This window comes from Cetorhinus maximus, chromosome 6, assembly GCF_964194155.1.
Source record: "Cetorhinus maximus chromosome 6, sCetMax3.hap1.1, whole genome shotgun sequence".
NCBI lineage: Eukaryota > Metazoa > Chordata > Chondrichthyes > Lamniformes > Cetorhinidae > Cetorhinus > Cetorhinus maximus.
In genome coordinates, this window is record NC_135884.1 from 63,298,378 (window position 1) to 63,321,561 (window position 23,184).

The window sequence follows — 23,184 nt, forward strand, 5'->3', positions numbered from 1 at the left end:
CAAGTAGAAATGGGCTGCCACAATGCCATCACTTTATTCATATGCTTTGAGCCATGAAAAAAGTTGGTGAATTCCATCTCAAAGTAGCATTTAAGCTTGGATCTCCGTGGGGGAAAAAAATACAGTGTTGTTTATCTATATAAATAGAGAAAATGGACTCCCCTAACCTGAGTGCTCCATTCCAGTTACACTGCCTTGTGCCCTCTTCAATGCCCCATTCCTTTTTGTAAGCACGTGAACCAGGATCTTGGGAAACTGCATGCTACCACTGTTCCTAATCAGCTGATAACCACATTTCTTCAGAAGCTAAAGGTGACCGTGCAGTGATACAGCACCCGAATCATCTTGTAGTTTTCTTAAATATATACCACACGGCTTTTAGTTCCATTATGTTATATTTAAAAATGGAAAATGATTTATCCACATTGAATTGAATTATGTGTCAGCTGGCCTTTTGCAGTACATGATTATACAATGAGACAGAATGTGGCTCCATACATATTAAGTTTTTGCAACCGTTTTGAATGGGTCTTCGAATACATTATTTAATTGACCATTTTTACAATGATGGACTGGCTCAGAATATATTAACATGCGTGGCTAATCGGTCAAATGTGTTTGTTGAAATTTTTCACTTGTCATTGCTTAATTGAGCAAATATTAGCTGTTACAACAGTTTTAATTGTACATACACAATTCCACAGGAAAAATATTTTATTAATCATTTTTTAAACGAATAGTAACATTTATGTATAAACAAAATATGTACAATTCAATATTCCATCTGCTGTAAGTTTCCAAAAATAGTCTGTGTACCTCTCCCTATACAAAACTAATCTTCATTTTTTTTTTCAAAACATTACATTCAACCTTCTCATATTTTCTGCATTCCAGTATTTACACAAATATAAGGGTTTACCAGCAGACCTATACCAGATGTCAGAACCCAAAAGGCAACATCTTTTACGAATGGCAAAGAAAAATAAGAGTTCATCATTTTTAATCACAAGTTGTCAAAGCATTGTGCGTTAAAGAGGCTATCCAGTAGTGACTTTGGCATTCTCAAAATCTTGACCTGTCCACCATTCACGCTTACCACATCAAAATTTACAGCAAATTCATACAGTTCCCTCAAACGACACGCTGACATATTTAAAGTACCACTTTGTACATCACTCGCTCATACGTATGCTCACCATTACCACTCAACATCCCCTTTAAAGAGCCTGCAAGGATAGTTACTACTGACTTATCAATCCTGCAAAAACACAGGTATATACAGAAGCAGTTACATTTAATATTTGGTGCTTTTAGACTGGGTGGGGTCTTTTAGCAGCATATCAGTGCTATAGGAAGGGCACAAGTCATTTCCTTGGCTATTATTACAGCAGAAAGCTTAAGCAGCATCTATAATTTCACCATTTACATTCATTTCATAGACAGTGCATTTACACTTCTGAAACTATATGAAAACTTTGGAGGTTTCTTTTAGCTGGAAAAGAAGAACAGTTAAGATAAAATGTTTTTTTTTAAAATCCATTGCACTTTAAGCAAAGGCTTCACATCTGAAGGAATCTGCTGCCCTTTCCCTACAACTGTGAATGAATTATGGTCGCGACAGTCATTTCAAACTGTTTACACTAGCTTAGGCTACAACTGTTGGAAAATGGCATCAAATCTAACTGTAAACACTAGCCATCCTGGGATTATGTCATTTCCAAACTAGTTTTAAATTGAGATTTTTTTTCATGTAAACACACGAGATCAAAGTTCCACTTAGGAAAATAAATCAGTCTTTGGTTTCCACACCCAAGGGTGGGACTTGTTTCAGGGCTTGGATCAGAACAGACGTGTCCATCGTGGGAGATACAGAGACAGGCGATGCTCCCCTCTGAGGAATTAAGAGAGGAGAGAGTTTATCAGGGCTCATCAGCCCGGTCAGTGCAGCCGATGCAGGAATCCCAGGGTACAAGACTGGCATCGAGGTTGGGTACCAACATTTCTCCAGCATGGGCATGTATGCAGCAGCTGCAGATGGGGGCAGCAGGTAGAAAGGCACACACAGAGGAGGGGTGTGATGCCCTAGGAAGCTACCCACAGCCAGGTCTCCATTAGCAATATGGGTATCTTCCTCAGACAGCTCCATTCGAGCTTTCTTGACTGGGGGCTCCTCATATTCTTGTTTAATGGAGACAACCCTTTCCACCAAAGGGTGCTTCAGCTCGGTTTCTCTCCTGGGGCTCTCCAGGTCGTGCTTGGAGTCACTTTTGTCAGGCTCGCCTCCGTACCCACTATCGGTGTCGGTATCACTACCACTCTGCTCACTGCTGGCTGGACAAGTCCTCTGGATTACAGGCACACAGTTTTTGCCTGGCCCTTCAGCCCCACTCAAGGGTTTGGACCTGAAATCTCCTTCTGGGAACCGCATTGAGGTCTGCCCTATCCCGCTAATATATCCCCCAGTGTGGATGTCTGCTCCCATCTTCTGAAGATGATTTATCAAGTGCACAGGCTTCACCTCTCTCAGGGTTTCATGCTTTGCCAGGAATTGCAGCACTTCTTTGGCACACATCTGGAAGCCAGACTGAAACATCTCATGGCTTGATTCAGATGCCTTAGCTGTCTGTTCACCTGAGAAATAAAGACATCTGCATTAAACCAGCTGACATGAAGTCATTCCTTTAAATGTAAAAAAAAAGACAAATCTGTAACTACAGTTAAGGATCTGTGTAGTATTTTACAGTTTCAATCTTCTTTCAGTGTATATACTCCAAGCAAGTCTATAATTTAACTTTGAGAGTACTGTGGCTGCCATTTTTAGCTTGCCGATCAGAGTTTACAATTGGCAGCCTGTTTGGATTCTGGTACATGATGCAAGTTAAAGTTCCCACCATGCTTTATTAATAGAAGCAGGGGTTCTGAAACAGCTCAAAAGCTTTAAAATAGCATGTTTGGGAACACTCGAATGTCTGGACAGTGGAAAATAAATAAAATCAGCTGCATTCCTACCACCATTTTGGACTGCATCAACCCTGTCACCATGACAACAAGTTGCAAGGCTTGAAATTAAAGTTCAAAGCCACAAAAGGAGATCAGTAGTTGACAGAAGTCACAAATCTATTAACGTTATTATACCAAAAGTTTAAAAGCATTATAATAAAACCTATGAAAGCATAAATGAACTCAAGCAACCTAATATTTCATTTTATTTACAAATAATGGATAGAATCCAAACGCCATTGCCTGGTGATTTCCGAGCCCGAACACAGCACTTACCGATTTGCAGACCATTCTGCAGGGCTAGTATTTTCTGTTGCTGCTGTTCAATGAGGCCAGTTAATGTCTTCACGTGTTTCAAGGTGAGCTCAAGTACCACAGCTTTTTCCAAATGTCCCAAAGTCTGGAATGAAGATGTATGGATTATTAACAAAGGCACTTCACTTACAGGGGTTAATGACGTGGCATCCCACTAATACAGATTCACACACAGACAGATGTAAGGTCAGCTTGCATCTCACACCCAACAAGAACTTGAGTTACTGAAGTACGTAAATTAGGGAATACACAAGCATTCAGAAGCCCTATATCTCACCACATAATAACCATAACTAAGTGAATAGTACCTAACCATTAAAAAACCCTTATAACTGGACAAGTAATATCTTATTAAAAATCCCATCCCACATTGATGTTGAACGTACTATACCAGTGTGAGTTTGCTGAACAGTATATATTAGCAAAATCCTGCACCCCCCCATGTAAAAAAATATTTCCTGGAACCATTTTAATGGAATAATAACATGTGTTGCCAAGGAGCAGCAGCACTGCACAAACTAACCAGAAAATCCCAGGCGTGTATGGTATGCAAAAGAAATAATTTCATGACACCTCTCCCCATCCCGCACTCACCTCCCCACCCCCCCACCCGCCCACTACCACACAGATTGTTTGCTTCATCTATTCAAAAGAACTAATTTTCCTTATTTTTATTCAGATCAAATTCTGAACCTTCTCCCTCCCCAAATGATTTTGGATGTTCGGTTTTACTCGAAAGCAAAACAAACAGGGCGAATTCAGTTTACATAAACAAGGGACCACCCCGCCCCCTCCCTCCCCCCCAACCCAAAAAAAAATTGAAAGGCAGTCAGACGGCGCCTTTAACACTGTGAACCAGTTATGCCAAAGCACGTTTAGTTTCGGCGTCTCTTACCGTCAGTTTAAGGTGTTCAGGAAGCATGTCCTTTAATTGAGCTATGCATTCATTAATCCTATCACGTCTTTTCTTTTCTATCAGTCGGTGTGGTAATTTATACGTCTCCTGAGATTAAAAAAAATGAGTGGGTTAATAATTGTCATGGCTTTTGCATAGGTCGCTTTGCAATGCCACGATAAAAAATTCCATATAGACAATAATCCGGACTCAGCATTGCCCACATACAAGAGGATAAAAGGGACACAGTACCTTGCTGTCGTCGCCTCTCTTTAGTCCTCTTTTAGCTTTATAAACAAACATGTGAGAGAATTCCATTCTGAGGGGGAAAAGAGAGGCAAAAAATAAGAATGAAACTCAGGCACTGAATGTTTTTTTTTCCTCGATTAAAACAAGCTTTCAGTTTATGATCAAAAAAAGAATAAAAATTAAAACCCGTAGGCATACCCTTGCATCTCGTTGTTTTCAAAAGTTGGGATTTTCGGCAGACAAGGAGGAGGCTGGGCAGCTGTGATCCTGTCCATTTCAGTAATTTTGTTGCTTTTAGTTACTGCTGGCTGCCTGGGGTTTTCCTTTTCCTATCTATCTGTCTCTCTGCCTGTCTGTCTAGCTCTGTCTCTGTGCTGACTGTGATCAGCCGGAGTTTACTGCACCACACTAGCCTGCCTTTAATGAACGTGTGGGTGTACAGGGCTACGTGTTCAACCCTGTGACTCCAGGCACGTCCTTGCTCTTACAGTAAAAAAAGAGCTCCAGTCACATGAGACTCACGTGTACTGGAGGCTGCTCACATCCCTCGCTGTCTAATCTGCCTCTCCAAAACAAGACGGGGGTGGGAAGGACATCAGATATAACATTAAAAAAAAACATGGATAAGGACGATTCATCAGCCTGAAGACTGGAATGCTGCATGTTGATATTTTGTGTGTGTGTATATATATATATATATATATAATCAACATTTCTCATACACGTCGCTGCGCTCCAAGGATGTGACAACAGGAAGTGATTGGTTATGAATCGATAGTTCCTCAGTTGATAATTCTAGATTGGGTTTTCGTGTGGTCAGTTCAGTGAATCGTGTAGCTTTCTGGGTATTGTAGTAAAGTCATCCGACTTTTCTTTTATAGGTCATGTTTCCTAACACACATATGAAGCGAAGCAAGACTAATCCCCCGGCTTTCTCCGCCAAACGCAGATCAGCCACAGCCCGTGGACCCTGCAAAGAATAGTTTCCCTTTTAAAGGAAACGGCTGAAAGGTGTTAAACATTTGCCAATGCAACACTGCATTAACCCATTGCTTTCTAATTTACATTTAGCTTTCAACCTTTAATAAATATTCCAAGTCGGTTTGGAATAAATCCGTTTTGTGCAACAGACAGATTGCCCGGTTCTGTCTCTGTCGTCTCCGCGGTGATAAATATTGTCTCAAGTTTCAATTAGCCAACGCTTTAGTTTAAATTTGAGGGGCGAGCGGATCGAGTGTACAAGGTGTCCCACTCAGCCTATTTTATAACCCAAGCGGCGGGGTCATCGTACAGTAGCCCGAGCCTCAGACGGTTTGTGGGTTTTCAGGCAAACAGTTTAATTCAGTCTGGCCGCAGGTTCATCGATCTGAGAACCTCAGCGCCGCGGGAAACGTGAGCAACTAACATGAAATTAAATCAGCCTCAAAGAGCGGAGCAAAGCCAGAGGAGACACCGAGGAAAATGCTCTCGCCTGGCGTCTCTCAGCCCCCCTGGGTGGGAGAGGCTATTTCACTGTTTATGTTTTTGGTGGGGAGGGAATTAGCAGGGGACATCGTGATATTTTTATCCCTTGCTCGAAAATGGTAGCTCGTTAGCTCCGAGCTCGTTTTAAGGCGGGCCGGCGAGGGGGGGTGGGAAAGCCCATTTTAAAGTTAACCCCGTGTTGGATGAGGCTGGGGTGGGATTGCGGATTGAAGAGTTAAGGTGTGTGTGTCTGTTGGTTTTTTTTCCAGGGTTATCCACTCCATGCACCTTGGCTGCTCAGCTGCCTGCTGAACTTGGCCCCGCCTGTCAGCGTGTGCGGGGTAACGTGAGGTCCCCTTGGCACAGCCAGCGAGTAACACACAGGCAGCTGCTGCTTTTCAGTCTAACCATGGGCACAGGAACGTGACTGAACACAGCAGTCACACAGGTCACTAAACCAACAACACGGAGTTTCACAACCTCACCCCCCACCCCCTATTAAAATAATACCGAGGACCGGTGAATGGGAGATGCCCTTGGTATCTCACTGTTATTTTCCCCCCCTTTATTGCTGTTATTCAAATATCTTTATTTAAAGGCACACCTCAAAGGAGCCGGGTCTCCGAGTTGCAAAGTCGGCCCAGACTACCTTTAAGGGAGGATCAATTCACCCATCACCTCATCAGGAATTCTTTGCAGGATTTCTTGAGAGAGATTTCTGCCTTCTCGGTGTCTATAAGAGGGGAAGGTGGCGTTTTATTTGAAGAAATACAAGAACGTGTTTGTTTCTGGGAGAAAAGCAGGGCCAGTCTTTTCGAAGAATTACAGCAGTTGTCTAGCCTTTCAGCTTTCTCTCTCTAAAATTCCCATACCGGGGTGGGGGGGGGGGGGTTATTCGCAGTTGAATTCAAGTGAAATGCACGTTCCTACAAGCCTTATTTCTTAAGGTGGAAAGGGAATTGTCCAGGATGTTCGCTATTCGGCCAGAGATGCGCAAAGAACATCTGTAACAAGGAGTCACAGTAGCAGGTTTCTGCCCGCTGCAATTTCGCGCAGTTGTGTTACGAATTTTATCTCTTGTGAATTGGCTTGGAACCAGCAATCACTAACTGGAGTTGCCAACTCTGATTGGACGGATTCCTGAAGGCTTCATCACATGACCTGCTGCCTCGCCCAGTCAAACAGCCTTTTTCTCATCGCCAATTTAAGAAAAAATATATAATTATGTTCAAAAACCAATTTTTATTTTTCATGATTTGGTACTCCAGTCGCCTGGAACCATGTTCAATTCCTGGAGACTCCAGGGGAAACCTGGAGGGTTGGCAACCCGAGGTGTGGCTGGGCAGGACCTGCCAAGCTGCAGATCTTCCCCACAATCCTGAAAATGTCTCCCTTTTAAGTACGTCCCCAACTCTGACTCAAAGGTTATTGCAGAATCTGCTTCCCCCGCCCCCAAACCCTAATGCATTCCAGGTTGCGAAAAAAATTCTCATCTGCCCTCTTTATAAAGGTCTAGAGAAGGAATAGCGTGTCGCCAAAAATAACACCAGTTGGACAGTCCAAGCAGACTTGTGTGTTTAGTTGACTTGGGAGAAGATTATGTTACAAACTGTTGCTTATAACCCTTATCTCACTCCCTGTACCTTTTAAAAGGTTCACTCGCCCCTAACCACCACGTATTTACAGCCCAATCCTTGATTTCACGGGCTCGAACTTGCTCTGTAGTTACGGGTATTTTTTTTTAAACTCAATGGACAGGACTTTCTCGGGGATTTCCAGCCGCTGCAAACGTGTCAAAGTCTAGCCACATAAAAGTAAAAAGACGAAACCATTCCCAGTCTTGGTTGGCCAAGACATAACGCACTAAGATCTCTCTTGTTGAAACGCTTTCAGCGGCACTCAATGTTCCGCCCACACTCAAGGAAAGTGGCGAGAGTGTTCAATTTCCTCTTCTTGCTCCCAGGTCACGGGGAATCTTCAACCTGCTGACTGGGAGGAGTTTGGATCTTAATCAGAGCCTGTTCCGCCCTCAACAACTCTTTGCCCCCCTCACCCCTTTCCCCCACCACCAATGGGAATTTGGTTTGTTTAGGACCCGGTAGATTCGCTACACACACAAAGCAGCCCATTTCAAACCATTTTTCCAACGCAATGCAAGTCTTGTTGTGCTTTTATTGCAATGCATCGATCATGCAGTCACGGGTGCCCGAACGCAGGGGGAAATTGAGGCGCCTCCTATTTAAAAAGGGCTTGAAACCGACACCCTATGCGAGTGAAGCGTCTCCGCTACAAGATGGCACTGCAACTCTCCAAAGCTTTCTTTTGACAGCACCTTCCAAGCATGGAAGTGAAGCGTCTCCGCTTCAAGTCGGGCAGCTGGACTGAACGTGTACAACTAGGCACCGAGCATGTGAGACCACTGTAGACTTGCCTCCCCCAGCAGTGTAAACCACACCGTGACCACGTGAGAATCACATTTCCCCCTCCAGACAGCAGGTGCTCAGCAATATATCAATAATTACCGTTACTTATTAACATATATATATATTTTCTTTCTTTCGAAGAATTGTGCCCTATTGCAAGCAACACATTTTTCTACCCTTTTGATGCAAGTAGAGACTTGTAATCATATAGCCTCTCTCACCACTGTACATGCCAACTCAATGTACTTTACAGCCAGTTTAGATACTTCTGCAATACACCTAAATGCTGTAGCTGCAAGGGCAGACTGGAAGCTGGGAATTCTGCAGTGAGTTAGTCACCTCCTGACTCCCCAAAGCCACTCCACCCAAGGCACAAGTCAGGAGTGTGACAAGTCAGCAAGCTCCCCACTTGCCTGGACGAGTGCAGCTCCCACAAGACTCAAGAAGCTCAACACCATCCAGGACAAAGCAGAATTCGACCATCTCCCCATGACTTTCAATGGCATTACCATCACTGAATTCCTCCCTATCATCATTTCTGGGGGTTAGCATTGATCAGAAACTGAACTGGACCCGCTGTGCAGATAAGGAGGCTACGAGTGCAGGTCAGCAGCTCAGAATTCTGTGGCGAGTAACTCACCTCCCGACTCCATAAAACCTGTCCAAACTGTCTACAAGGCACAAGTCAGGAGTGTGATGGAACACTGTCCACTTGCCTGGATGAGTGCAGCTCCAACAACACTCAAGAAGCTCATCACCATCCAGGACAAAGCAGCCTGCTTGACTGGCATCCCATCCGCCACCTTCAACATTCACTCCCTCCACCACTGACACCATTTTTCCAACGCGACGCAAGTCTTGTGCTTTTATTGCAATGCATCGAACATCACGCAGTCACGGCTGCCCGAACGCAGGGGGAAATTGAGGTGCCTATTTAAAAAGGGCTTGAAACCGACACTCAATGCGAGTGAAGCATCTCTGCTACAAGATGGCACTGCAACTCTCCAAAGCTTTCTTTTGACAGCACCTTCCAAGCATGGAACTTCTATCACCTAGAAGAACAAAGACATGGGAACACCACCAGCTCCAGTTTCCCCTCCAAGTTACCATTATGGCTTGGAAATGTGACCCTGTTCCTTCATAGTCACTGGGTCAAAATCCTGGAACTTCTTCCCTAATAGCACTGCGGGGAACTTCACAACTGATTGAAACAGTTTAAGACCAATCACATTCTGAAGGGCAATAGGGGAAAGACAATAAATCCCATCCTCGCCAGTGACGCCCACATATTCAATTAACAAATAAGTTAAAATTGATTTTTGTGATGGAGAAAAAACATCCACAACAGTGAAATGCTCAATCCTATCCTTCAGGCATTAGCTCCTTGCCGAGTTAAATTTCCAAATGCGTTGAGCCTCCTCCTGTGCCTCAGCAAACTTGCTATTCTGATGTGTGAGATTGTTTGCACGTGGGTAATTCCATTTGATGAGGGTCTGTGAGAAATCAGCGCCTTGTGTTTCTCAACTTATGCTGCCAGGCCTACTGGTGAAGCACCACCATTTTCTAGTTTTGTTTCAGATTTCCTGCATCTCAGTTATGGCTCAGTGAGTAGCACCTTTGGGTCACCAGATTGAGAGTTCAAGTCCTGCTCCAGGGACACAAGTACAAAATGGAGGCTGGTGCTCCAGTGCAGGACTGAGGGAATGCTGCAGTGTCAGGGGTGCTCTTTTTCTGATGAAAGTTTAAACCTGTCTACCCCCTCAGCTGGGTGTAAATGGCATTATTTGAAGAGCTAGGAGTTCTCCCAGGTCCTGGCTAACATTTATTCCTCAACCAACATCAAATTATCTGGCCATTTATCATTTTGCTGCTTTTGGGATCTTTGGGTGGGGGGGAGGTGTCCAAATCTTGCCTTCCACTGACATCCACTTTCCTCAGTTTCAGCAATGGTCAGTTGATGGTAACTCTAACCTATAGATGTGGCTCAGAGCCTTAAAATTAAAATGCATTTAGTAAATATACTTTCTTTAGCAACAGGTAACTTGTTCCGGATGTTTAAAAAAATGTACTAACCTACAGCATGAATCAATTTGGAACAATTATTTAACAGTTTGCCATCACAACAGTTCACCAGTATTAAGTCCCATACATGGATATCAATAGGTAAAAGCATATAAATACCAGAAAAGAAATCAAAGAACTCACACCAAAGCAGCTTTATATATTTATTAAATAGCTTTTCTTATGCATCTTACAACTGTCAATACCACGCTTGACGTATAATATTAGTGCTTTGTGTATATTTTCTGTCATTAACACTACTGTCTTGGTCACGGACTTGTCTGCCATCTGTAAACTGAGGTACTTATACAAAACTAAACTAAGGCAGCAAATATACAAAATTTTCCATTCTTCCTTTCTCAGCTTCAAAGAAAATAAACAGGTGGATATTCATTTAGCAAAAGACAATGTGGCTCTTCACAGGTAGTACATTTCAGTGCTCATCTACAAATGCAAAGTTATATTGAGTATTTGCATATTCATTAGTCATATTGCACAGTCAACTTACAAAAATAGGACATTAAATACTGGTTACACAACTATTTTTCTGTACATACAAAAACCTCTGCCCTACCCATTATCTTAACCAGTCGGCTCTTCAAATGTGCTTTTTTTTAAATTATACAACCCTGCTGCTTCCAAATGGAGACCTTTAAAGGACACTTGGAATTCCTTCTTTGGCAGCAATGGAAGCAGAATATGCCAACGAGTGTGACAGAAAATGGTTCCTTAGGGATCTAGGTATAGTAGCAAGAAACCTCAAGACTAAGTGTCAATTATTCCTATGGTGTGCACAAGTAAACATTTTGATGACTTATACTGGTTCAGTAGTTGGGTGAAAGATCCTGAGCCCATCTATTTCGATCCAAAGTGCCGTCAACTGATCAGGCAGGTTGCTGTGGGTTAATGTTCATGTGTGGAGGATGGCCAAGGAGGCCGATTCGTTGCTTCTGCTTCCTTTGCTCGGTCATCTAAAAAAAAACACACCAGACGTTCCATTAGAATGTTGCTTCTTGAGAAATCTATATTCTCAGAAACACAGCATATTAAAGTGGCCTGGAAGATTTGAGTCAGATGGTTTACATTGGCAGATCATCTGATAATGGAATGCTCATCCAACCTCCTGACATCACTTGTATCTGGCCAGCTCAAACAGATTACTTCAAGTAGGGAGAGGCTTCTATTACTTCTCGTGTGATCCACGTTACATATTAGTGGTGTGAATAAACAGGCAAATGTTATTATTGCAGGTTATAATTGTACATTCTAGTGAGGTAAATTATTATAATCTAAAGAGAAAACAACACTGCAAACAGCTGCTTAATTATAACACATTAGCAACAAGCAGTTTACATTTTTGCAGGATTTCTATATGTGCTATTATAGGTTTGTACATATCCTGAGCTTTTGTAGTACAGCAGTTGCAGCTGTCTACATTACCCCAGAGAGGCTGTCTGTTAATAGGGACACTCTTCCTCATTCTTTAAATAGTTCACACACCACATCCAAATTAGCAGGCAGTCAAAGAGTGGAGCCATTGTCCCCTCATAGGAGCTGGTGCCATAGATGTTATGTAGTCTTCCCTAGCATCACACATTTCACACTTCATTCTGCCTGAGACCTTTTAATGAAGGAGGTGGGGAGGATGGGGGATTCAGTTAAAATGATAGAAAAAGAAAATCAAGCAGAGACTAAAATGGAGCTGCAGGTTCAGGTCTGGTTGGAAAGAAATAACCAAAGGGAATGTATGGATGGAACTTTATGTGTGGAGGTTGAAATCAGTAAAGTTTTTATTGGTGCTAACTAAACTCAAATGCTCTCATTTGTTCAACCCTCACATAAATAGCACAGAATAGGTGAACTTTCTGTCTCAGTGTACAAGTCTTCTTGGAGTGGAATAGTCTCAAAACTCTTATAATCTTGAACTGCTAAATCCAATCAATCAGTAATGCTTCCTACAATTATGTATCCAATGAACTACCTGGCACACAGTCAGGGGAGGCACTCCATATTGTTCATCACCCTTGTCATCTGCACAAATAGGTTTCCATTTTGCTCGTGGTTCCTGACCAGCTAGGACTACTTTTCCTTTACAGAATTAGCTGTGAGCTAGCCTCTGGGGTTTTGGGAATGCAAAAAGGCAGAGACTAGGAAGGGAAGGTAGCAGGGTGATAATATTGCTGGACTAGTAATCCAGAAGACAATGCCAATACTCTGGGCACATCGGTTCAAATCCCATTGCGGTAGCTGATAGAATTTATTAGTTAATCTGGAATTGGAAGTTTGTTTCAGTAATTAGTAAGTAACTCACCATTCAGTAATGGCAACCATGAAACTATCATTGATCGTTTTAAAGTCACTACTTCCCTAAAAGGCGTGAAATCTGCCATCCTTACCTGGCCTATATGTGACTCCGGACTCTCAGCAATGTGGTCAACTCTTAACTGCCCTCTGAAATGGCCTAGCAAAGGGCAACAAATGCTGGCTTTGTCAATAACACCCATATCCCACGTAAGAATAAGAAATGCCAAGTTCCCACTTTATTTGCATTTAATGCAGATTTTGAATGTCAGTGCTTAAAATGATAAAAGGTTCAGATAGAGTAGAAACTATTGTAGAAACCATTTCCTTTGGTGAGGGAATCAAGAACAAGGGGACATAAAATTGGAGTTGGGTCATTCAAAAGAAAAATCAGAGAACAATTTATTCACACTATAGAAATCAGAAACAGCCTCCCCTCCCTCAACACACAGACTTATGTTCAATGTGGGTCTCGAGGGCTATGAAGCAAAAGCAGTTAAATGGAGTTGAGGTGCAGATCTGCCATGATCTAACTGGATGGTGGAACAGGCTCGAGGGGCTGAATGGTTTACTCATATTCCTATGAGTCAGAGGTCTACAGCACAGAAAACGGCCCTTTGGCCCATCAAGTCTGCATCCGTCAAACAAGTACCTAACTATTCTAATCCCATTTTCCAGCACTAGGCCATGGCATCACAAGTGCACATCCAAATACTTCTTAAAAGTTATGAGGGTTTCTGCCTCTACCACTCTTTCAGGCAGTGAGTTCCAGATTCCCATCACCTTCTGGGTGAAAAAATTCTTCCTCACATCCCTTCTAAACCTCCTGCCCCTTACCTTAAATCTATGCTCCCTGGTTATTGATCCCTCCACCAAGGGGAAAAGTTCCTTCCATCTACCCTATCTATGACCCTCATAATTTTATACACCTCAATCATGTCCCCCATCAATCTCCTCTGTTCCAAGGAAAATAATCCCAGTCTATCCAATCTCTCCTCATAACTAAAACTCTCCAGCCCAGGCAACATCCTGGTAAATCTCCTCTGCACTCTCTCTAGTGCAATCACATCCTTCCAAAATGCGGATTCCAGGACTGCACGCAATACTCTAGCTGTGGCCTAACCAGCGTTTTATACAGTTCCAGCATAACCTCCCTGCTCTTATAATTTACGCCTCGGCTAATAGAAGCAAGTACCCCATATGCCTTCTTAACCACCTTATCTACCTCTCCTGCTACCTTAAGGGACCGATGGACATGCATACCAAGGTCCCTCTGATCCTTGGTACTTCCCAGGGTCCTACCACTCATCGTGTATTTCCGTGCCTTGTTTGTCCTGCCCAAGTGCATCACCTCACACGTATCCAGATTAAATTCCATTTGCCACTGATCAGCCCATCTGACCAGGCCTTCTATATCCTCCTGTAATCTAAGGCTATCCTCCCCACTATTTACCACCCCACCAATTTTCGTGTCATCTGGAAAATTACTGATCAACCCTCTTACATTCAAGTCTAAATCGTTTATATATACCACAAACAGAAAGGGACCCAACACCAATCCCTGTGGAACCCCACTGGACACAGGCATCTAGTCACAAAAACACCCCTCGACCATCACCCTCTGCTTCCTGCCACTCAGCCAATTCTGGATCCAATTTTCCAAATTGCCTTGGATCCCGTGGGCTCTTACCTTCGTTATAAGTCTCCCGTGCGGGACCTTATCAAAAGCCTCGCTGAAGTCCAAGTAGACCATGTCAAATACATTGCCCTCATCTACACACCTGATCACCTTTTTGAAAAATTCAATCAAATTGGCAAAACCATGCTGACTGTCCTTGATTAATCCCTGCCTTTCCAAGTGTAGATTAATTCTGTCCGTCAGAATTGCTTCCAATAGTTTCCCCACCACTGAGGTTTGGCTGACTGGCCTGTAGTTCCCTGGTTTATCCCTTCTCCCCTCCTTGAATAACGGTACCTATGTTCCTGGATGGAAACATTTAAATTGACGAGAGACTGATGTCATATTGCCTCCCATGCTATTTCACAGGGATTCCCCCAACTAAAACTTGCGCTGAACACAAGCTGTTGTTAGAGACCAGGGGACATACCCTTCAGATTGAAAGATCTGTAAAAGGGCAGCCAACAACTTTCTACATATCTCAGGTAATGAAATTCATTTAAGTTTTTGGTGCAAATAGTCAGAGCTGAGAGGATAGAGAGGCTTGTTGTGACAACAATCAGCCAGCCAAAAGCATCACTATCTTGGTCATTATTTATCCCTCAACCAACATCATTAAAATAGATTATCTGGTCATCATTAGATTGCTGTTTATGAAACCTTGCTATGTGTGCAAGTGGCTGCTGCGCTTCCTGTATTCCAGTGACCACACTTCCAGTTCTGAAGAAGTCATATTGGACTCAAAAAGTTAACTCCGGTTTTTTCTCTACACAGATGCTGCCAGCTCTGAGTTTTTCCAGCACTTTCTGTTATTACTTTAAAAGTACTTCATTGGCTATAAAGCGCTTTGGGACGGTCTGAGAACATTAAAAGTGGTATCTAAATATACATTTGTTAATTGTGAATTTGAGAGTGCAACTTTCCTCCTAATTTGCTGAGAGCACCAATTCTTGGGCAGCAGGTCTGCCTGATACTCACCCAAGCTATTTAAGGAGCTGTACCCAGAATTACAGTTTTCAGCCAAGATTAAGTTGGGCACTTATAATAGGGTGAGGGGGATGGGGGAAATTGAGGCCAAGTTCTCTAGGCCCAATAGATTGCTCAAACTTCTTACCCCTAATTTTTTATCAAAGAAAACAAAGAATGCCCTTGACTCTATCGGACATGCAATGCCTGACTCTAAATATCAACAAAGCAATGTTTCCTTTTAAAGAGCATGTGGCTGTAGATAAAACCTCAGCATTGTATTCTCCTGATATAAACAAGGGGTAGAATTCCAGGCAAGAACTTAGGGTGGCACATTGACTGTTCTAGCAACTGTCCAAAATGAAATGGATCAAACAGCAGCACATGAACCATTGAAAAGTGATCTATGCAAGAAATCACGAGTTCAAATGGATCAGATGCCAGTTAGTGCAAAACAATATCCATGAGCAGGACTTTACCATGGACTTTGGAACCCAAACGTTAGGATGATTATTTGGGGGGGGGGGGGGGGGGGGGGGCGAAGTTGGGGAGGGTCCCCGAGCTCGCAGTTGTCAGCAGCAGGGGTAGCTCAGCTACTTTTCCCCAGAGGCGGCTTCCTAATTGGTTGCCTCCAGGCTTAGGTGAGCTCCTGGTCCAGAGAGCTGGCAGTTCTGGGTCCTCAGCAATGCTACAGGGAGAGGGGGCATTGCTGAGGCAGCTCAGGGATCAAGGAGCAAGTAGAAAATAGTAAACCAGATAAGCAAAGCATGGCAGGCTCCTCTGGAAGGGCCTTCCCTGCCCACAGAAAGGAATGGTCTGATGTTAAGAGTTGGATTTCCTATAACACTATTTCTCTCTTCTCCTTTAAGACACACCTTAAAACCTACCCACCTATCCTAATGTCTCTATGTAGTCTGGCATTAAATATTGTCTGATAACACTCCCATGACGTGCTTTGAGGTGTTATACTGCTCTCAAGGTGCTCTGTAAAGGCAAGTTACTGTGTTGTTGCTGTTACCTGCTACCTTCCATGAAGCTAGATGCTCCCAACTGTGGCAGATCACAAGGCTGCCAACAACTGCCATGTGAACCAAGTCAACTTGGTGATTATTACAGTAAACACTGAAGAAAAATGATGACTGAAGAAAGGATTATGCAGTTACCATGGCTCAAATGGATGAAACATCTCCACTGAAGAAAAAGATTTTCTGAGAGTCAACAAAGTGCTTCCAAACCTGTCATTAGGAAAGAAAATTTGCACTGATTGACTCTGTGATCGGAAGAGTAATACTGTGCCTCATAATGCACCTCACCTTTAGGGATATGCTTGAGCAGACACTTTTATCTTTTTAAATGGAGGTGGTTCTCAGGAAAAAAAAGATCTTGTTACATTGTTGGTATTCAAGTGTGATTTTGAGCCACGAAGGAAGGAAGTAGTCAAATATCAAGGTGAAACATGGCAGAGCTCCATTCAGTGCACTTATGTCAAGACTATCTTGACTGGTTTCAAGCTAGGGTAGCATTTTAGAGCTAGCAATGCATCATCAAATCTAACAGGTTATGCTAATGACCAACAAGAATGGCATTTTGGCCAAACTCCAACTCATTTTGGTTTAGCTGCTTTTAATGTTTCTCACCAAAACAAAATGGGTTTCAAACCCATTTGCACATAGTGCAGGGGATTATCACATTCCTTTTACTCATAAATCTCTCTCAACCTTTCCCTGATGCCCACATCTCTGGAAATTGGGTTCAATGCAACAGGTCTGGAAACCAAAACTTCCTCATCCAATAAAAGGATGCCAAATTACTGCCTGTATTTCTATCAATCCTGTGAATGAATCAGACTCCTGGGACAATTAAGATTACTTTGAAGACTCCTATTTAACAAAGATTGGAAATTGCTGAAAAAAGCGACATGCTATCAAAGCTTTATGTTTTGCACTCATCAGGATAGGTACAGAAGATAAACCAATAGTAAAGGGAACAACAATTTATACTGCATGAAAAGAGAATGTGGTTTGGCTGGCAAGTGGAGTCTGATTGGTAGAACCATTGCCATGGAAAATGCAGCAGAGAACTGTTAACTGCCAAGATTTTGTTTCAAATTCAAACTAGGCAGGTTGACTCTGATTGGTCAAGGCACTGTTTATACAATGCTTCTACATGAGTCTACATGCCAACCAATCAGCACTCTCTTCTTATGCAGTATAAATTGTTGTTCCTTTTTTTTTAATTGGTTTATCTTGCGTAGCTATTCTGACGAGTGCAGGATGAAAAGCTTTGATAGCATGTCTCTTCTTTCCATAATACTCAAGACCTGTACCACCAAAAGACTGAAAACTTGATGTTAGGATCTGCATATAGTGTTTCTTTCTGAATTTTACATTTTTGAGGAAGAGTAAGGTTGCATTTGAGGAGCAGGTCTTCTAATGTTCTCAGAGTAGCCTAGAATCAGGCATTGTGAAACCTTAATCCTGTACTGGCTATGTTATCAATCCTTCTTGGATTAACGGGATGGAACAACCTCACCAACAGATCTTGCGGCGCTAGAATGAGATTTTTTGCAACATCTCAAAAGATATTTCTGATGGACGATAGTGGGAGATACTTGGTCTTGAAGTTGCCTCACAGTCTGGGAAGACCTCCAATGTTTGCAATTATCACGGAATACAGAACTTATGAAAACAGTGAAAGAATACTGCCGTGTCAATCTACGTTTCCATACTGCACTTCAAGTATCTTCTGTGCTTTTCTCCAATCTGTATGCATCCTAAAATGCAGGAAAATTTTCAATGTACTGTTATTTTGAAATCAGAGTAAAATTAATGCCCCAGGTCAAGTAGAAATCTATTTCCTTTGATAAGATCTAACTATATGAACCCAGCTAGTGTGGGCTGCTTGTAAAAGCATTTCTGGGAGGTGCCATTTTAAATTTTTTTTTGAAATTTCAGGATAATCCCCCAAAATTCTGAGGAAGTAATATTCAGTCAGTTAGATCTGAACCTGGAAATTCTGAGATGCAAGCTCCTGCCAAGTTCGATTCCTTGGGCTGCAGTCCATACCACCTTCTCTTGGGCACTGGCCACAGGTTGCCAGTAGTTTGCTTTACATTTTGTACATTGCCAATAAAACCCTATCTATTGACATCAGGTGCAAGAGTAATTATGGCACTGCTTTCTGCTAATCTCTCATACATTGGTTGGCAGAAGCCCCTCATTTCAAAGTGCCTTAGAGAAAAAAATAAACAGATTTGTGTTTATATGCTGCCTTTCACAATCTCAGGATATCCCAAAGTGCTTTACAGTCACTTCCGTGGTTAGACAATGAAGAAGCCCCTTCACAAGGCAAATCTTGCATGGTCAAGGAAACCAAGTCAAAGATGATGCAGCCCCTGTCAGCAATTTGTCCCTGGCTCATGACAGCAACAATGGGAGTTGTCATTCATCAAGAAGCCCATAAGCTCTGGTACAGGAGTAAGTTCCACCACTACTTGTAATCAATTGGCATTGAACTGCCACTGCCCACAATAGTCACAAATCCTAATTTCAGCTGAGTATCAATTAATGCAAGGAGACAGTCTCAAGTGACAAATGAGTGACTTTTTCTGTTCTTTTGATAGGTATTAATGTAAGTAGACAGTTATATGGCTTTGGCTCAAAGAGATAATGAGAATATCAAGAGATTTCCTATGCTACTTCCCGAGCCTTCTCAGTTGAATGCAGAGCATGACTTAACTACTATTATCCTGTTGAATTGCTTTGTTGTATGACCTCAACTCACCTGCACAAATCTCTGTCTCACCTGGAGCTGATGCTGTACCCTGGAACTTAATGTTTCTTTTTTTTTTTTACAGAGAAAGCTTTTAGACAGGTCTTATTGTTGAGTTACATGGGCTGCTTAATAATTGAAGGAGTCGTGAATCATCTGAATACCGTGGAATCACCAAACAGCCTCAAACCAGACCTTAAGAGACGGGGGAGGGCATCGATCAAGCAGTTGAAATGGTCTGGCCGAGGACACTACCTTGAGAATGTCCTCTGGCAACTATAACCATCTTTCTCTGCATCAGGATCAACCAATGAAGAATACACCTTTGACCAGGCTTTTGAGACACTTTGAACTCCTCTGGGGATGGGGGATAGGATTTTAAAAGGGAGAAAGTATTTAAAATTCCACCCACCTCGTGCCCCCTCCCCTCCGACCCCAAAAGTCTATAAATTGACAGAGGAGCTCATGACATGATCTGTCTAGGAACTTCCAGGTTTTTTATTAAAAAACATATACATATATGAACGGGTAGAAATTAGTTTGGGCCCATTTGAGATTTGGTACCACACAATCATAAGACCAAACTAAGAGGCCCAAGAACTGATAGAAATTGACCTCAGGTCTCATCTATATACTCAGGCTGAGCTGTCAGTGTGGGAGGTGTCTCCACAGGCAGGTTACCTGGCATTAAAAAGAAATTGAGGGTTGCTACTCGAGGGGGGCTCTGGGAGAGGGTGGAGGTACAGAGGCAGGGGTGCATTCTTACTCCGCTGAGCTTCACATTTCAGATTTGCTTTTAAACTGAGTCCAATGAAAATTCTGTTTTATTCTTGGACTGAAACTGGAACAGACTTGCATGCTGCAATTTTATTCCAGAATTATTTATGAACTATAGTCAAACAAGTCCCATCTATTTTTGCTTCTCATTTGTGTTTTTCATGTACAGATCATCTGTTTTAGCAAAGGGAAAAGAAAATGTACAGGATAGGAAGATTTTAACATCAACCAAAAAAAACTAGCCTTTAGTAGTCCTGTTTTTATAGCCCCCTGCCCAGCACATGGAAGAGAGGAACAGACTAGGCCATGACCAAATAGGCCTGCTCCAAATATGGCCACCAGGACTGACAGACACAGGAATTTACATTAATGTGAAATGTAAATTAATTTACTTAAATTGCACCACTACATATTTTGGAGTTGATGGAGGAATTGGTCTTTAACTTATTAAAACTCGAACTGGGTTCATCAAGTACCCTACCTGAAGCTTGAAGACAATTCCATCGCATGCCTGGTTAAGAATGAAAACGTATTTAAAATCTATGGTGGAGTATCAGTCAGATCTTGAATTTTAACCCATGTCTCAGACTAACATGCAACAAAACCACTAGCACAATTCCATCATTCTTTTCTTCAAAACTGAAAGCATAAACACCACGGTCTAAGATTTTACACTCGTGCACAGTGACAATGCTGCTGCAAAGGACCTTATTTTCCTTCTATCTAAGAACAAGAGCTCCTCCTACATTTCCGCAATAACCTGGTTTACTGGAACTGCAGACCAGCCGCGTCTCGCTTGTTTTCAGCGACATTCACAGCGATGGCGAGAAAAAAATGTTAACCTTTCTCTGTGCCATCTTATTTTCGAGAAAAATACCCCAAGCTCGATTCATCTCATGACTTTTGTAATCTGTCACCGTTTCCGATGATCTGACCATAGCAATCATGGAACTCCCATCATTTTCAATCTAAGTACTCAAAGTGGGGTGGAGGGCACACCTGCCTGGTGTAGCAGAACATTCTTGAAGGAGCATAGCCTGGAACAGTATTTCGAATGGGGTACACAGACCTGACTTGTACACATCAATACTCCACCACCATCACTCTCAACTGTACCCTCTGCAAGCTACTTTCAACTCCCCTGCCCGATAGGTGAAACAACCCTATAAGCTTGAGAATTAAGAAGCCTGCTACCAATGTGGTTATGTATTTTACTCTCAGTATTGCATGACATTTAAAACCCATCAACCATAGGTAGGATGCATCTTAATAGTTGTAACAAAGGCCCTGTCTTGCAAAAGCATAGCAATGCTCAATTCCAAAAAAAAATCTCCACCTCAACAACTAAACCTTAAGCCTACTGCAAACGGAACGCACTTCACTCAGAATGGGAAGGTTGTTCTTCTCGCCTTCCTACAACCTTGACATCGGTAAAATGACTTACAAAAACAAAGTGGGCCCACTGAGGTGTTATCTTTTCTGTAGACTTCACTTGGTGCTGTGGGATGTTCAAGGAATTAGCAACTGCTGCCCCCACCCAGAAAAGCTGTGATTTTACTGCATGAGACAGATTAGGCAGGAGATCCTGAGTTTCAAGTTACACATTCAAGGCTCAAGCTTACTGTAAATGCCATTTATTTTCAGTTCTCGCAGGTTGAGAAATGAGTCACATCCATCTTTAAGGTTGTTGTCTGATTCACCAATACACACGAGCTGCCACACGTTTTATTTATGAACGCCTGTCTTGCCACAGGTTGTGTGTATTACAGATTCTGCTGTCATCAATTTCTTTAAATATAAAAAAACGAGGGAAGGGAGGAAATCAAAAAGGGTAACTCACGAATATAATACACCACGCTACGGAGCAGTCAGTATCTGTGGCCATGCTTATGTTGCAGCTTTAGGATCTTAGCTGGATAATCAGAATGGGGGAAGAGTGGAATACACCAAACAAAGGTCCCACGACACTCCTGGTGCATCACTGTAGCTGTTCCCCCAGCAATACTTTCACTTTTTTTGGTCTCTTGGAATGAGGACTTGTTGCAAGGATTGAACAAAAACAATCTATAAATGAATGCAGGAACCTATAATATAATTTATTTGGAACTAAGATGTAAAGCCAGCTATTCCTTGGGTCCCCTGTGTCATGTGAATAGTACTGAATGTGAAACTGCACTCTTCCTTGTAGCGAAGGACACAAGTGACTCGAGGGTTGCGGTGAGTGAAACTGGTCTTGGGAATTGATTGCCCATTTTACCCCACACCCATTATCATCAATGGGCTGCCAATCCATCATCACCCAAGACCATTTTCACCCTCAAGGAGTTCAGAGACTGGCACTGAATTACAGAACAACTTCACCAGTTACCAATAAGTTAAGTTTGTTTCCATTAGAGCTGGTGCACACCTTTCAAATCTAGCCTTTTAAAAGCACAGATAAAATGAATGAAACTCCTGTTCATGTTTGTTTGTTATTCTCTCACTGTTCTATCTGAAAGAGACATTTATCTAGACAACTGGAAGCCAATGAGGGTAGAGCCTTGATTTTCAGCAAGTCTCAATCCTCATTCACTGAAGGAATGTTTTTAAACACATCATGGAAACCATTTGAGGAGGAAAGGTCCATCAGAGGTGGTGAAAAAGGAGAATGTCAAGAGGCTAACAAGCAGTTGTCACTTCTGTGTGGCCTGAAGAGTTGGACTTGAATGTTTAGGAGGATAGACTGTATACCTGGAAAACTACCTGGAAAAACTCAGCAGGTCTGGCAGCCTCTGCAGAGAGGAACACAGTTAACGTTTCGAGTCCGAATGACTCTTCAACAGAACTAAGCTAAAAAAGAAGAGAGGTGAAATATAAGCTGGTTGGGGGTGGGGGGGACGACAAGTATAGCTGGATAGAGGGCCAGTGATAGGTGGAGATAACCAAAAAATGTCACAGACAAAAGGACAAAGAGGTATTGAAGGTGGTGATATTATCTAAGGAATGTGCTAATTAAGGGTAGAAAGCAGGACAAACAAGGTACAGATAGCCCTAGTGAGGGTGGGGTGGGGTGAAGGAATCAAAAAAGGCTGACAGAGCCCTCAACTGTGTCCGGCCCATCTCCTGCGCATCCACCCTCACACCTTCTTCTCCCTCCCAGAAACATGATAGGGACCCCTTGTCCTCACCCCACCATTCAAAGGATCATCCTCCGCCATTTCCGCCAACTCCAGCATGATGCCACCACCAAACACATCTTCCCTTCACCCCCCCGGCAGCATTCCGCAGGGATCGTTCCCTCCGTG

At 42.6% G+C, this 23,184-nt stretch overlaps 2 protein-coding genes across 2 annotated transcripts in view; both read right to left on the reverse strand.

Annotated features, from left to right (window-relative positions):
* Positions 1–696: 696 nt before the first annotated feature.
* bhlhe40 (basic helix-loop-helix family, member e40) lies at positions 697–4,927 on the reverse strand. Its single transcript, XM_078543782.1, has 5 exons — positions 4,658–4,927; positions 4,463–4,529; positions 4,211–4,318; positions 3,277–3,400; positions 697–2,631 (listed from the first exon to the last, which is right to left on the reverse strand). Exons 1-5 carry the CDS (start codon positions 4,732–4,734, stop codon positions 1,790–1,792), a joined length of 1,218 nt encoding a protein of 405 aa, XP_078399908.1. The 5' UTR covers positions 4,735–4,927; the 3' UTR covers positions 697–1,789.
* A 5,631-nt stretch (positions 4,928–10,558) lies between these two features.
* Positions 10,559–23,184, reverse strand: part of itpr1b (inositol 1,4,5-trisphosphate receptor, type 1b) — a 490,770-nt gene continuing 478,144 nt past the window's right edge. The window contains exon 60 of the mRNA XM_078543785.1: positions 10,559–11,378. Coding sequence (XP_078399911.1) covers positions 11,292–11,378 — 87 coding nt within the window. The 3' untranslated portion in view covers positions 10,559–11,291. The remainder of the gene's footprint in view (positions 11,379–23,184) is intronic.

Bases quoted from the DNA above. Each gene is read 5' to 3' on its own strand.
- bhlhe40 (XM_078543782.1), bottom strand. From the start codon at position 4,734: ATGGACAGGATCACAGCTGCCCAGCCTCCTCCTTGTCTGCCGAAAATC. The intron at 3,401-4,210 runs GTAAGAGACGCC...TCTTCATTCCAG, and splicing joins CTGAACACCTTAAACTGACG to ACTTTGGGACATTTGGAAAA. The intron at 2,632-3,276 runs GTAAGTGCTGTG...TTTATTTCTCAG, and splicing joins GCAGAATGGTCTGCAAATCG to GTGAACAGACAGCTAAGGCA.